General features: G+C 50.0%; 1 protein-coding gene across 5 annotated transcripts in view; it reads right to left on the bottom strand.

Moving 5' to 3' along the window:
* Positions 1 to 14853, bottom strand: part of LOC144169426 (uncharacterized) — a 50541-nt gene extending 35688 nt beyond the window's left edge. Inside the window, exons 1-3 of one of the 5 annotated variants that reach the window (XR_013322444.1) lie at positions 14606 to 14853; positions 5362 to 5447; positions 1086 to 1520 (exon numbers count right to left, since the gene is read on the bottom strand). Coding sequence is in view for 4 of the 5 variants with exons in the window: in XM_077698561.1 (XP_077554687.1) it covers positions 1086 to 1520; positions 5362 to 5435 (509 nt within the window). In the remaining variant the exon portion in view is untranslated. The remainder of the gene's footprint in view (positions 1 to 1085; positions 1521 to 5361; positions 5448 to 14605) is intronic. The other 4 variants (XM_077698564.1, XM_077698561.1, XM_077698565.1 and 1 more) reach the window with 4 other exon arrangements.
* Positions 14854 to 16189: the final 1336 nt, after the last annotated feature.

The raw sequence follows: 16189 nt of genomic DNA, 5'->3' as shown, positions 1-16189 counted from the left end.
TAGGGCTACCACTTGCGCGCACCGGGCGAATAGCATGCGAGTAGTGCGGCGCTGCGACAAGTACAGTGCTGAAAAGTCATGCAAAGAACGTGCTTGTGTTACACTTGGCACTGACCGCCTGCAACAAACTATTCGGGCAATCCATTAATTTAAAACGTGCACCTTATTGTGGTTACGTGCGCGCGGCAATGCCGCGTCAAAAAAAAAAAAAAAAAGAGAACGTGCTTCCAACTAGAGCAGATGGAGAACAAATTTGTGCAGCTATGCTACCAATCCCAACCCATCGTAGAACAACAAGTACGTAGAACAACAAGTAACATCAACAGCATGCGGCCACATGCAACAACAACAAAAAGCGAGGAAAATAGCGTTATCTTCTAAGCAGGCAACATGAACTCAAAAAGAGTGCGTAAATCCCTCTTCCCCCTTTCCGTACACTTTCCGTACATCATCCCTTCACATGCGTAACACCACTTCCTCATTAAGTAGCAAATCCCCATGCCATTGAACACCCGGATCCCATGCTTACAAAGTCATCCACGCCCGTAAATTGCAACACGACTGACCCACGCGAGCGGTTCGGATATGGCGGGAAAACTCCCGGCGTCACAAAACAAACGCTCGGGCACCAGCGTATTCGCCGAATGGTAGGCCACAGCGTACCTGAAAACACAGACATCCAAAAAACGCCAAATACAACGCGATCCGACATCCTGCAAACGGGGCTGGCGCGACTACAGGGCATCCGCCGACCGACGTCCAACTTTAAAAAAAAATTTTTTTACCCAGTCTGTTGTCCAACCTTGCGTTACAGGGACACACGCCAGTCACAGGTCCTTTTAAAAAGCAAGCAGTAGCACGAAACGCGCTCACCATAATGCACCGCGTTTGTGCAAAACACCAGGGCTCCATTAAATACCTGCCAAGGGACGCGTCTGCAGTTGTTCGCGGAAGGCTTCTACAGTAGCCTGTCCAAGCAGCCACCAGCTACCAATAACGTTACCGCGCGACAAAATAACGAGCGCCCGTCCTTTTCGCCTGTGCGAGCAGGGCGCTACCACTCCATGAAGGAGAAGCCCACGTACCTGGGGCCGGGCGCCTTGCCCTGAAGCCGGCGTTTCTTCGGGGGCTGCAGCGGCTGCTGCAGCGGTCGCCGCGACGGAGTTCCAGACGCCGGAACAGCGGCCGAAGACGACGACGAAGCGCTGGTACTTGGACCGGCGTCTGACGGGGCAGCGGAAGCGCTCGGGGACGCCAAGGCCGGCGAGGAACGGGCCGGCTGCAATGGCGAAGAGCCATCTTGGCCACTGGCGTCCGCAGAGGAGGGCTCGGAGGACGCTCCGCCGCCCAGCGGGAGCGCTTGTTCTCGCTGCTGCTGCTGCTTCAGCATGAGGGCGGCGGCCTTCTTGCGCTGCCACATGAGCTTGGTGGCCTGCGAGCGCACCAGGTTCACCCGGCGGACCACCTTGCGCCTGCACGGCTTCCACTCGTCGTCCTCGGCGTTCGAAGACGAGTCGCTGCTGCGGGCGCCGCCGAACGACGCGTCTTAGCGAAACGCACATCTCGGTGCTCAACTAACATTTGCAGATTTTTAGACGATTAAAGACTGCTTATAGTTCTACCCTGCCTTGGAGACAAATGCAAAACTGTTCTTGTTAAGCGAGCTGAAACTAATGCTTAGCATTTCGTTTTAATCTGCACTGCGTCATCATTATTATCATCATCGCCCTCCTGTCTAAACTACACGTGCAACTGCGCATCGGGGCTGCCTGCTCCTGCCCATGATCGTTATACCTCCAGTTTTTTTTTTCATTCCCCCCTTCCATTCCGTGCTTCAGGGTCGAGTCTGCTTTTCGTGAACTGACCGCAAGTTTGTCGGCGGCAGCCTGCATAGACTGCACTATTTCATTCAAGTTGGAAGAGTTAAAAGGCGTCCCCTAAAACAAAACCACATGCTATAGTTATTTATTGGTCCAGTATAAATATAAATAAGTCCGCGCTGGTGATTATCTGCTTCTCTGTAGAGCAATTCATATTTTACGATTCTCCTTCCGTTACAGCCTCCCCGTACAGTTCCTCGGCGCATTTCTTACCTCTTTGCGGCTCCCTCACAGGAAATATTAAGATTAGAACGTCAAGTCAGAATCTGAAGATCATTCCCAATTTCTGTTGTACCTTTTTTCCCTCACTAAAGCTTTCGAAAGTCGATTTTTAGGCAAGCTCTGAAGAACTTCAGCAATGCAGCCTTCGCACATCTACCTTGCACCTCTATTTGGTACATGATGATGGCTGATCACAGCTGTGGTCCCTGTACGTGCTGGTACCAATTTTTTATTACTTAGCATTACGTCTCAGTCTTCAGACGCTTTCACCGCAAGCAGCACCAACGTTTCTGCACCGACTGTCAACGTGCATGACATCGCAATCCCATCGACGTTACGATCGAGCGAGTCGAGTCGATCCGAATGGCATCGCATTAAGCAACGTAAACTAGAGTTGGTACAGCCAAACAGAGGTCGCTAAGGAATTCGCCGAAACAGCGAAATGACAAAAGGGCGTCGACAATGAGGCGGGGCTTTGTTACGCCAAGTACTTGTTAGACCTGTCCAGTACGACTGCAGCTTGCTCGTCCCTCAAGACCACAGCGTAATTACCCTCCCAAACGGAGCTGTGTGCCGGAAGCCCTGAAAACCGCTCTAACGTTGCTCACATAACGGGAATGAACACTCAGTTCGCCAATACAGCCCTCGTGAGCGCCAAGCGGTTGTTGGAGACTTTCAGAGCAAGGGGCGCGCTTTCCGAACTGCTCGAAACATGCCTCCATGTGCGTCCTCAGCGAGGCTTGAAAACAAAACCGCACCACACGCAATAGCGCTCGTATCGCATAGGTGCGATGGGAAGTTCGCAATGCATGTTTAACTACACCGGAATGGAAATACATTCGGGTGCTGAAACAGTCGCAGTAGCAACAGCTAACATTTGCTGTGTGTGCGTGCATCTTATAGTTCGACTCCTTTCTTTTTTTGTATTTAAGAAAGACATGTGGGTATGGATCTAGAAAGGCCGTTTTGATTAACTTTAGGGTATAATGCTGTCTTGCGCGGTAGCGCTTAACTAACGCCAAAGTACTTTGTGAATCAGGCTTCTTGTACGGGGTTCAAGCCTAATGATGTTTCATTCCATCCTAAACTATTACAAGCTAGTATCTAATCTCTTACGTTCCCCGCCCCTTTTATCAAAGGAAGAGAAGGTACGCGAAAAATGGTAAGCAAGGTGATATCGAGCGAAGGCGCGGAACTTATCATGCTAAGATAGCATAGGTCGCAGAGTACAATCAGTTGAACATTTAGCGCAATGAATGTTCTGTAAAGGACTGTGGATCGCAGGATAATTCTAACGAGTCAGCCGAAGTGGTTCTGTGGCAACTCACAATCGGCACTAACCGCGTTCGCGCATAGGTACTCTTTCTTTTTCACTGTCCCAATCCCACCCTACCCCTTCAGTGGGTGGCGACGCTGACCAGCTCCGACCCCTGCTCCCAGCTTCAGCTGGTAAACAGGGCACGGAAGGCCGGCTACAGCCAGGATGTCCTGGACTGAGGGCAACCCTAATTGGTCCGGAGTGACTGCTCTCACAACGGATGGGATAAATAAAGTTTTTTCCTCCTCCTGTCCGGTACACCGAAGACAACCACAACCGCTGTACCGATATCGCCACGACTGCCAACAACCCGATCACCACATTGGTACCTCGACTCCAAAGGTCACGTCGCCACGGCAGCCACTTCCTCCAATATGACCGTGTCCTCGGCAGAAGCCCTAGCTATAAGCTCGCGCAACGACGTAAAACCTATCCAGATCAGCCATACCTAACAATTCTATCTGGCTCTCACTTGCACGCCGGCTACACCAATCAGGACTGGCTCCGCCACAGGCTCTCCCACTTTCAATTTCAATTTATTATTATTTCGGACATGAATACATAGATGTAGTTATGTCCACGAGGCGTGGCAAAAGGAGATTCGTACGTCTCCTGACGAGGCGTCCGCCCCGGGAATACGGACCGGAAAGCAGTGGATGCAATCAAAGAAAACAGAACAGCACAATAACTGCACCCTAGAGCGAATTCCCGAAACTATCGAAATAAGCATTATCTCAACCCCTGGCCACTCCGTCCTCGTATACGGAACGAAGCGGTCCATGCCGCGGCACCAGAACTTCACGCCTGGGCGTTCTTCCTTCAAGACAAGGAGCCACGAGAGGGCCGGACTACGAAACTCCCAACCCTGTTCGAGTAAATTACCTGGACAGCTCACTTTTACCGCTATCCAAATATCAAGCGTACATCCATCGCAGAGTTCTAACGGGCACCTTATACAACCACACAATCCTATCTACCCATCCATCTTCCCCAATAACCGTCCGCACTGCGACACTCACCTCCCTACAATACCACCTGGTTAAGGTGGCTCGAATTCTAGCCACCTTAACCTGGTCCTCTGACGCCCCATTAATCCGATCTATACTTCCCCTCCTTCTGGGCTGACCAGCTCCGCACCGGAGCGCCAACAAGCCCTGGATTCAGCACGGGCTCGCGGCATCCTGGACATACGAGGCTGACCACTATACCCCATTGCCTCATCATTTTTGCTCAATAAAAAAGTTTGCCTCATTTATTGTCCGGATAGTTCATGACACATCAGCGGGCGTGGTGGCCCCGATACTGGCTATGCCAAACTGCGGTTAAAATTTTTGCGCACGTGGACACGTAAGTCCGGCTACAGCGTGGGCCAGTGATGGGTAAATAACTCTGGGTGGAAAGATACAGGGGCGCGTTTAGCGGCGATTGTTTATCGGCAGAAGCGCGTAGAGAACGCAAAAAAAAGGACGGTTATTATTGGTCTTCTGAATTCACCTGCCGTTGACAGCGAATGTCGGCAGCTCGCACTTTCACCATCACAAATTTGAGTTGAATTCTCGGCCATCATTTGCAAGGTTTTTAGAATGCTTAGAAGCTGCAGCCTGTCTTTTTTTTTTTATTTTTAAGGGCGGTGATACAAGGCTTCGCGCTTTTGTCATTTCCTACCTTATTCAAGAATTGCTGTACACATACACGATTTGCACATGACGACACCACCACCCTTCCTAGTGCCCTGCTTTTTTCAGCGCTGCTTGGGATAAGGGAGGAAGACAACTTCGCAGCCTTCTAACGCGCACGCAGCACACCAACACGGCAGTTGAAGTGACGTCAGCGCATGCCAGCTTGCATCTACACTCCTCGAATGAGTAGTGCATTGAATTTAACTGCGCACTAAACCGGAGGAGCGAAAAAGAAAAAAAAAGAGAAAGAAGGACTGCTCACCTTCCGTCATCGGAGTGGGCCGGAGCATCGGGAGTACCGTTACTGTCACTGGGGCCATCTGGGGAAGTCTCCATTTTTCAGGCACTCTGCAACCAGAAAACGATATGCACGGCTGCAGGAAGGAACGTCTTGTGCGACGCAACCCAAAACGCATTTCCCACGCGCCCATTCGTCCACCCGCGACCAGCGTGGTAGAGGGGACATGAAGAGAAGATATCAGTTTGTGTTATACGAAAGATTTGGCGTTTTATAGTGCCCTGAGCGCCAGTCCGGCGGAAAACGATGCTTTATTCACTGATAAATTAAAATATTTAAGTCAAAATTTGAACTCTCCCGCCGTATCGTGAGTTTCGTGAGGTTGACAATAGGACAGGTTTAAAACCTGCCCTGGATACGTTGTCAAGTTAGTATGCTGACTAAGGCTGCCGCCCACGGCAAAAACAGGATTTGTTAACGCGGTTGCAGTCTCCCTTCAGGGATGGCGTAACGATACCGCTGAAGAACCACTCTCCGCATGCGTTTTTTTTTTCTATTTGGCTCCATATGAAAAGAGGCCACAGCGGCCGGCATAGAACCCACGTCCTTGGGCTCAGCAGCACAACCAATGCCTTAGCCACTGAGCCACTGCGGCGGTAAGCCAACTTTTTTTTCATACTGCTGGAACATTTACGTATTTGACGGATTCGATGAACAGTATCCTCCCACACTTAACAAATCTGCAGTCATACAACCAATTTATACCACTTTTCGTAACTCCCTTTCTTCCTGTCTCGCTATCAGTGCCGTGTAAACTCCGTCTTCGGTGACGGAAGGTATCTCACTTCGGCAGATTCGTACTGTCGGGAAGTTTATATAACCCAGCATCGCTGCCATCGAGCTGTGCATCAATTTTTTCCGTGATTTTGACCATATCAACGAAAAACAGTTTAGCGAATATCAGTAACAAGTAAACAACGCTGTGGGACCACGTGTGGCCCCAGGCCATGTTCTGCGACGCCGTTAGGGCTAGTAGCCAAACGCCGCCGTCAGGGCCACCACCCTTGACGGCAAGGGCGCGTTCCTCCCTACCGGCGGACGTGACACAAGACTGCTTTCCCTAGCGGTCTTCCGCTCCCGCCGTCATCCTCCTCCCCTCTAGAGACCATCATCTCCAGACCGAGCTGGCCAGCGCGCCGAAGAGGCTCTCTCAGGGGCGTCCATGATGTCATGATGTGAAACGAGCAGTCGAACTGGGGACTTCTGCTCCTCGACCACGAGACGAGGCGAGCCCCGAAGGGAAGGCTGATGAGTATGCCACCACCTGACCGCATTACGAGCTCGCGGAGACATCGTCTCCCACCTAATCTCACGACAGCCGCTCCAGTGCGTGCTGCACGTTTGGTGCAGCATTAAAGCGCGGTTTGTTGACTTCGCCTCCGAGCACCTCCTTGAAATGCCTTCCCTCGAGTCGCTCGATCCCTCACGACACCGCGAAGTGGATCACGTCTTTGGTTCTCGTGTTCTGGCTTGCTAGCGAAGTAATGTATCCTGCTTAGAGCCGCAAAAACCACAACGCGAAAGGCAAGTGAACACGAAACAAAACTGCAGCAAATCGAGTAATTTAATGCGTAATAACCTGCTCTCGCCATGTCCGGCCGAAGACGCGCTTTTGCAGTTTGCAGGGCCACCAATACCTCGCAGAGAGAGAGAAAAAAAGAAAACAGCCTTGCACAATACTACTGCCTCCCTCAAACGAAAATCGGTGCAGTGCAACGTACACGCTAAGCTCGAGTAATAAATAGCAATAAGAGCAAGCTCACGTGAAAGGGGAAAAGGGCGGCGATGTCCGAGGAAAAGCAATATCTCCGCCGAAAGGTGCTTCTTCCAGAAGAAGCCGCCCGCGATGAGTACCGCGACGATAAAAGCAAAAGTAATGCCAACAAAGCCGTGCCGACAGAGCAGAGTTGGAACAGTGCTCGGTAGCGGCCAGGGTCCGCGGGGAGCGGCAGGAACGGCGATGCTGCAGCTCCGAGGTGTGCTGCGACACCGCGCGTTTCGAACGCTCGTGGCAGAGTACCCTCGAGCAGGGTGCGCTCGCCGCCTCTTTGTCGTCGTTGCACGTGCCGTAGATGTCTTTTTCTCTTCGCTTTACAGGGGCCAAAATAAAGCTCGGGAAACGGCAATCGGTAAAGGTTTGGTGTTTCATGTAAGCAAGCCGCGTCATGAGCGAGTTAAGAGCCGTGCCTCTTGCGCTTGCACGAATGCAGAACCACGAGTAGAATAGTACTGCAAGTTCGAAGGGAGGAAGGAACAGTACAGGAAAGGCAGGGAGGTTAGCCAGGATACTGTCCGGTTGACTACCCTACTCAGGGGGAAGGGGATACGGGAAATGAAAGGGAAAGAAAGGGCTCGGTACATATTCGAAACGACCATATACATATACGCAAAAATTTCGCGGTAGCGCGATAGCGTCACCGGGCCCCGCTCGCATCACGCGAAAACTTTGAGCGGTGAAACTCCGGCTCCCGCTCGCACGATCCCGGGGGCTTCAGTGGGCGCCGCAAGAAGGCGTTAGTGGATTTTTCGCTCACGGTCAACGCCTCCGATGACCACGGCTTTTCTGGGACCCAATATATACTTGACACTACGCGTTAAAAACGGCACAGCTTTGACTGATTGGCGACAATGACAACGCGCTATGACGTGTAGCTTTTTTTTAAACAGCGACGCTGTTTACGCTAGTAGTTGGGCCGGCGAACGTGCGCAGGAAAACCTCGCCGCGCCCGGACGGGACCCGTGTCGCCACCTGTCGCAGGGTGGCTCGCTCTATCGCTTGTTGCGACGAGTGTTGCAGTTGTGACGGTGCAAAGAGAAGAATAAATGTCAAGTTGGAAGAAGCCAAAAGGCCGAGAAGCGATAGCGTTAATCAGCTTCTTAATTAGCGTCCCATTCGCCAGACCACCCAAGCCGAGCGGTGGCCACCGAACGAATACAAAAATTTTGAGCTAACGCTCGTTCGCCCCGCTGCGCCCTCCGCTACTCTTTGAGATTGACCGCCTGGCCGGTGGGCACGCGTACATTGACCTACTTTAATGACCGAGTGTTCGTTGCCATTAGGGGGGGCTAACGACGACACCACGCAGAAAACTTGACCGCGTCTCGAAGCATAACCACGCAGAAAACTCGACCGAGTCTCCAAACATAACCGCGCATAAACTTAGCCGAACCAAGGATAAGCTAGGTGGGGCCGCCAGCTTCGCTGTTTGCCCAGTCTTCGTGCCACCAGTGCGAAGCCACGCAGACTTGGCTACTGCGCAACGGAGGCGCACAGCTGGGCATGCGCCGGCGCCAGTGCGCCTGCCGCGGCTATGACGTCACTCCTCTGGAATGCGCAGACCGGCGAATGTGCAGAGCCAATTCTCTACACGCCCGTATACTCCAATTGGATTGGATTTCTAATCCAATCCTGTCCTCCTCGCACTTGCGCAGCACGGCCCTTCAGGGTCCACGCGAAAGTGCTCAACCTCGGCCAGTGTAGCTTACGCTACAAAATGTACTGGAGATGAACCTGACGCTGCTGCACGTGCAACGCTGAGAATAATTGGAAAAGTAGAGATTTCCATCTGCGCCGCAATGGGTTTGGCTTGTAACGTTTTAGGGGATGTGAAAACACATCAAGCGCGGCAAAGAAAAAAAAAACGACGATAAACGTGTTTATTTACGTAGGCGGGAAATAAAAACTAACCTTAGGAACGAGGAAGCAAAATATGCGCTTCCATCCGTTCTTTTTTTTTTTTTCCTAGCATGACGATACTTTCAGCTTTCGCAATACCATACAAATACACATTTTAATTGTTTCACTACTGCTTTAAAGGATATCAATCGTTTCACTACTGTTTAAAGGATACCAGCCCGTAGAAGTTGCATACCAACGAAAAAACACTACAGCTTGGTCAACTAGTAAGTGACGCGCAGTTCGCAATGACAGACGAACTGTGTCGGTGTGGTCGGCCGCGGTGCAAATGTTTTTTTTTTTTTCCTTTTCTGGTGAGTACAACATTTACGGACTGTTAAATAATGAAACGATCAAAATGTGCCTTTGTGAGATAGTATTTTGTAGAGGCTGGCATGGCCCGGCAAAATTGCAGACCTATATATATATATATATATATATATATATATATATATATATATATATATATATATATATATATATATATATATATACACACCTTTTGCCCCCCCCCCCCCTTTCAAAAAAAAAAAAAAGACCGCGTATCTGCTCACTTCGTTGCAAATGTCGACGAAAGACGATGGTCGTCTGACGCCCCTGCCAAGTAAATGCCTCCCTTCTCTTTCCCGCTCATCTTTCATGCTGTTCTTCTCCTGTTTCACTCCTCCCAGGATAAACACGCTAGAGGTTTGCTCAAATCAATTTAAATTTACCGCGTTCCACTGCTCCACGCCGTGTGCCTCGATGCCAGCGCTGCCGTACAGCGGAGACGCGCGTGAATCGAGGCACCATACTCTACGCGCGCTCCAAGCAAACCGTAAAACCTGCCTAGTGGAACCTTTCGTTGCTGTTTGATTTCTTCATGCCGCGGACGACCACTTCTGTATTTTTCTGAACGTATTTTTCATTAAATCAACCATTCGTGTATTATAATAAAGGAACACTGCGAACATCACTTATGTTTGGCCTCAGATATGCGTAATATTTTGGTTTGGCTCAACCATGTTGAGAAGTATGGACGCTGCCACCGGACTCAGGCGTTTAGATTTGGTTGTGGGTATACAGACCTAGGGTTCACCGCCTACCTTAACTTTCGCCGAGCAGCTGAATCGGGGTACAGAGACACATACAGACAGACCAAAATAGCCCAATAACTACTATCGTCTTTAAAAGAAAAGAAAACTAAGAACGGAAGCCGATGCACATTTCCTCTTGCCCGTCGCTACGGCATGTTCTAATTTTTTGCCCGTGTAAAAAAAAAACGCCTTTATCGTCGCTTTTGCTGCCCTTTACGCGTTATCACGACCACTAACCCTTTGCGAGACAAGCCATACAACACTAATGGAATACAACACTCTTCCCCTAATTCCCATCAAAACACGGACGGCCCCGGGCGAGCCTCAATGACGCTAGAGCCAGATTCCTGTTTAGTATACGTAAGGACCCCTATGTAGGGAAGGCATTAGACATCTTGCATATTTTATGCTATGCTGTGGCCCTAATGCTATCCGCAAATGAATTTAGTTGTCATGCCACTGTCAACTAAAAATAGCAGCCGTAGTTCCTAGCTCATCTAAATTGCGCGGTAAAATTGTGAATGCTACCCACACCCTCACAAACAAACAAACAAGGATTTTCTCACCGTGAATCAGTCGGGAATACAAAACGGAATTCGAACGGAACGAAACTTCTTCCCGGACACTTGCTTTCGACAAAAACAAATGCGTGCAAAGCGGGTATTCTTGCGGAATTACACTGCATCGAAACCCGCAACAACCGCACACATGACAACTTCGCACTCACGCGGATGAGTCTGAGGTTGTCCGCACGCTCACTGCGGTGACCGGCTTGTTTCCGACTCATCACTGATCCCGCCCCATAAATCTGCACCGTCACGGCACAGGACATACCGCCACCGCTCGCCTTCGCCTTTGTAGGCGATGCATAAACCGATAAACTGTCTCCCCCTGAAACCTCCTTGACAAGAGACGCGCTTTGTTGCAGTCGAATTTGAGACACCGCTTTCTTTTTACACGTCTACAATACACGTCTCCTGACCCAAATTTCACTGCGCTTTCCCGCAAACATGCCTCGATACTAACGCCTTTCCGTTTATATAGGGGCTAGTTTACAAATTTGTAAAAAAAAATGGTAATTGTCTTTTGCTCGCCACTTAAAAATATTGGCCTCTTCGAATTACCAGCCCGGGTAATTCTGGATAGTTCGCGGGCATTCCTCGCCATTAGGAATCCGAGGATTCAAAGAATACCCGCACGAGGACGCGGGTTCGATTCCCGGCCGCGGCGGCCGCTTTTCTGATGGGAGGCGAAAAGCAAGAACGATCGTGTGTGCGAGATTTCGGCGCACGTTAAAGATCCCCGGGTGGTCAAAATTAATCCGGAGACCTCCACTACGGCGCGCCTCATCGCCTCCGTTGCGTCGGCGCGTTAAACCGTAAATCAATCAATCAATAAAAGAATACCGAACCGACCCTCAGGCAGTTCTAGACAGTCCAGGACTGCAAACAGAGGATACTTTACACTGGCATGTATGGAAACAATAAAATCCAAAGCGGCATCTGTAATTTAAAAAAAAAAAACATCCCCCTCGCGAGGGGCACGATCAAATGCAGAGCATTTCTGCGGGGGGGCGCGCCTGCAAGTCGTATGGATTACGTATTGGTTGTTGTTGTTGTAATTGTTGTCTTCCAGCGTAGACATTGTCGATGAAGTCGATGGTGAAACGTGCCGTGAACCCCCTGCCGCGGCTATGACGCAACGTGGAGCGGCTATGACGCAACGTGGCGCGGCTATGACGCAACACAATCCAACACAATCCATTTTAATCCAATCCAATCCAATCGAATCCAATCCAATGCCCCTCGCGAGAGAGTGTTATAGCGCCGAAATCGCCACCACGCGAACGCGTGATGCTGACGTCACGATCACGCCACAGATGTTAGCGACCGCAGCGCGCGCGAACGACATGTGGTTTAAGCGCGAACCGACCGCGGCGAGAGAGCGCGATGCGAGCGCCCCACCTGTTCTTGCGCGCGAACCTAACGCGGCGAGAGAGGGTGTTGCGCACGTTCCCACCTGTTGTGCGCCCGAACCGAACGCGGCGAGAGAGGGCGTTGCGAGCGGAGAGAAGGCGAGGAGGACGCGGGGGAGAGGGCGCACCTCTGGCCGACGGTTGAATGAGTCAAGGATATAAGGCACGTTCGTAACCTTCCGTTCTGTGTCGGCTTTGTGGCTCAGTTGGTAGAGCACCGTGCACCTTGCGTTCCGCCCGCAGAGTCGTAGGATCGAAACCTGGCGCCGGCAAGTATTTATATAGTGTAGGGGGAGCGATGCGGACGCGGACTACGGACGCCAACGCGGGTGACATCGTGAGTTACTGAAATGCTCTGCATTTAAAACGACGCCGGCTTTATTGCCATGCTTAGTTTACTTATTTTTTGTAGAGCACCAGGGACTGATAAACAGTTTTAAAAGTAATAGCAGTATTAGAGATATTTAAGACGCCGCGTTTTAGCGAGATAGCGTGTTTGCGCAGCGCATCCGCCATGCGATATTTTGTCTGCATCCGTAGCGTGCGCCCGAAACTTGGAGAAATTTGCTTGCCGGAGCACTACATGTCTTATTTCGGTTTGTTCTGCCCGGACTGTCACCTGCACACATTGTCAGTCATAATAGCAACGTTGACTGCCTCGCGTTTGGCTATAAGATGTCTTGGTAGTCGGTCGCTGATAAGGACCTCGGTGCGCTCCTGACTAATTATATCTGAAAGTATGCACCTCGGATTCACTTCTCGCTTTAGCTACATACTATTCCGTGATGTTAGGTTATACGGCTTTTCGTGTGCATTTAATAACACTGCCAGCAATCAGCTATAGCACACCCTTTCACATAACAGTTGCATGCCCACAAACACCAACTTTAGGTGCAGCTTTCCCGCTCATCGGAGTCAGTTTAGAAGTGATTACTCCAAAGCTATTCAGTGAAGTGCAAAGTCATTTTGCACAGCTAGTATCGGAGGCGAAACAAAGCTTTCTGAGCGCCGTTTCAAATTTAGCGCGTTTCTGTGTCAGTTTCCATAGCAATAGAAACTATTCCATTGAAACACATAGACATTAACTTTTGGCAACGAATCACCCAAACACTATCACGAGTTCCGCAAAGTATTTTTTACAGCGTTCATATCCAAGTGGACTCCTTTCTCTGTGAGAAATATCAATTTTCTTTACGAGTTTTACTAGGTTCCTGCAGAGGTCGAAATTACGGGCGGGAAAGCCGGGGTGCTGCAGACAAGCTCGGCCCTATCCGCCAAGCGTGGGCTGGTGGAGGGGGCCCATTTCGCCAGTATCCTCGACTGAGGTCACCTCCCACCGGGACAGCACATGAAGATAGCACCTGCTGTTGTATCAAGCTGTTGCACTCCCTCGCTCGAGGCGAATAAGCGCCTACACAGCTTGGATGCAGTGCACTTAGCACAAGGAGCGCCGATTTTTTCTCTACAATTTTTCTCTAGACGCGATGTTTTATTGTTGCTTTATTATTTTATCGAGGGCGTTTCAAACAGCATTTTTAATGATCTGGGATGACCCTAAAGAGGCCCCAAACACATATCATATCTCTGCTTTCGAAGGGATGACATTTTGACGGAAACGCTTGCGAAGTGAGGGCGGTTCGTGAAAGTCGCGCAAAGTAGACCGTCGGGGAAATTGTACCGGTTGCGGTAAATGACAGATAAAAATCGAACCAATCTGAAAAAAACATTCCAAAAACAAATAAGTGAAATATTACTCCCAGATCAAACTCGCATAAATGCTCTCACTTACACAAATTTATAAATGAAAAAAAAAAAACGTAAAAACAGTTGAACATATAGAGAACGATCGGAGAAGGAAAACATCTAATTAACCGATACTGCCATCGCAAGATTTAAAAAAATACTCGAGTGTCAACTGTTAGGCATACACAAATAAAATTCAATTTCGTAGTCAATTCAGGATTACGACAAAAAGAACTGAATAAATCACGTACAAAATCAGGCTATTTCCACAGTTGGACGACCAGCACCACCACGCTAATTGTCGGGCGTGTTAGCGGCTACTGTAAATAAAAGGCGCGAACAGCCCTGACGCACGAAATCGAGCGACGTTACATGTGTCAAAGAAACTAAGCTTAGGGACGTCAGATATACATGCAGCGCACACGTGCGCCACAACATTTCCTGAAATGGTGCCCTTCTTGTCACCCAAAGATAAACCTCAAATCCGAATCGCCACGAGCGAAGCTGCATTGTCAAATAGGCAGGGAGCAACTTACAGTTCTAAATCCGAAATATCTACGGATCATCAACGTAGCGAGCCCCACTCACACTGTGTTTTAATTAAACATAACCCGTCGGTGCACATTATACAAAGTTGTACGTAAAGCAAATCACGTAAGACACACGGCGTTCACAGCCCGATTGAAATATAACGGTCGGCTTCGGTTCTTAAAATTAAGTAAAAAGATGAGTACTTACACTGCCTATAGTAGATCAATCAAGGCTCGCTGGTCGGGGGAACTGTAGAGACGAGAACGTGAGGGATGCAGAGATGGTTCAGCCACCATCAGGTGACGAAGGCCGCCATCGCAGGAGCGTCTTGGAGAGCTCTGAAAAGGAAGCGGTGGCGCCTCCGACGGCAGTGCAATCTGTAGGCCGGCATAAAGGGCCGCGCCGGTTATGTTCCGTTTGGCGAATCGGTAGAGACCACGTGATTCCACTGACCGAGCGCAGTTGTAATCGACAAGCTTGGTCGACAACTGAAAAAGGACGCGATAAGGCCGATGAACGCCCAGCGAGCAAAACTTATCGCCATAACATTATCCACGCGCATGTTCGAATTCGTCTTCCGTTGTAGCACCACAGCCTAAAACGTATGCTTTTTTTTTTTTTGCACACTAAAGATGCACTTCCAAAAGGGGAACTGCGATTTATTTCTACTAGTGCAAGACAACGCGATTTTCGCACCAAATTATAGAACGCTAAAGGTCATACAAACTGTATACGAGCATACCACAAATTAATAGACTATACTTAATGAACGAAAGAAGATGAATTTTAAGGCCACGTGCAGACGAGCTGTTGAACAGTCGAGTACCAGAAATTCTGGTCCAGAATTTGCCTGTGCGACCCCATACGTCCCAGTAGGGATTGCGTACTAGCCGATTCACTCCATTCTGTATCGCGCTTGCCGAGTGCTGCTAATCGCGGCAGTAATTCGTGGCAACTCAACACGAGAAATTTTGCTCATCACTGTCAATCAACGAGTAATGGGCGCGGTGACGCGAACGGCTGCAGCAATGGACGCGAACGAAGCCGTCGGTCAAGTCACCGTGCCGCCACCTTGGCCACCTCCATGGTCGATCCTGAAAGACAAAACTCGGACGAGCTTTGAAACTCGAAGGAATTGAAAATTAAATCGCGGCAACTCGCGTGGTCCCCGACTCTCGATAGGCCCAGCGAGGTCAGTTTGGGACCGCACCTCCAGCCTTGCTGACAGCTCGAGATGACGGTGCCGCTGGCCAGCCATGTGGAGCTTATTGAAACGCAGATCCAGCGGCACGTTCCAGAGCTGTCAGCCGGAAGGCTTATCGTTTGAGCAAGTTTCTGCAACCATACGAGCAAGCACCATATAAGCAAGCCAAACACTGCAAAAGCACAATTCAGTATAGGCGTGCGTGCGCTCCTCACTTGTAGGTCTCGGTGAAGTTCTTGATCCTCTTGGTGACCTTGCGCTTCTCGCGGTGTCCCGATCCCAGGATTTCGCTGAACTCCGGATTGTCGACGCGCAAGTTGCGCAGCTGTCGCTCCGTCGTGGTCTGCGAGACGGAACAACCGATACCACTTCAGCACCCCCGGCTCCTCCTCCCCGCTTCACTACGGCGCAAATCCGCACCATGTTAGCGGTAGACATAAGCCAAAAAAAGTCACCGTTCTTTTTCGCGGAAATTTCGCTTCCGCTTGAGCAGTATACCTGCACGCAAACTTGGTGACGCACTACCGACAAAAATGGGCGCAAAATACTAACTGCCTTCATTTTTGCTTCTTCTTGACGAATGCCAC

The sequence above is a fragment of the Haemaphysalis longicornis genome, unplaced genomic scaffold (genome assembly GCF_048455015.1).
Source record: "Haemaphysalis longicornis isolate Haplotype H1 unplaced genomic scaffold, Haemaphysalis longicornis Haplotype H1 scaffold_2, whole genome shotgun sequence".
In the NCBI taxonomy this organism is placed as follows: Eukaryota; Metazoa; Arthropoda; class Arachnida; order Ixodida; family Ixodidae; genus Haemaphysalis; species Haemaphysalis longicornis.
The sequence above is the reverse complement of the archived record's forward strand: the minus strand, read 5'-3'. Positions and strand labels throughout refer to the sequence as shown.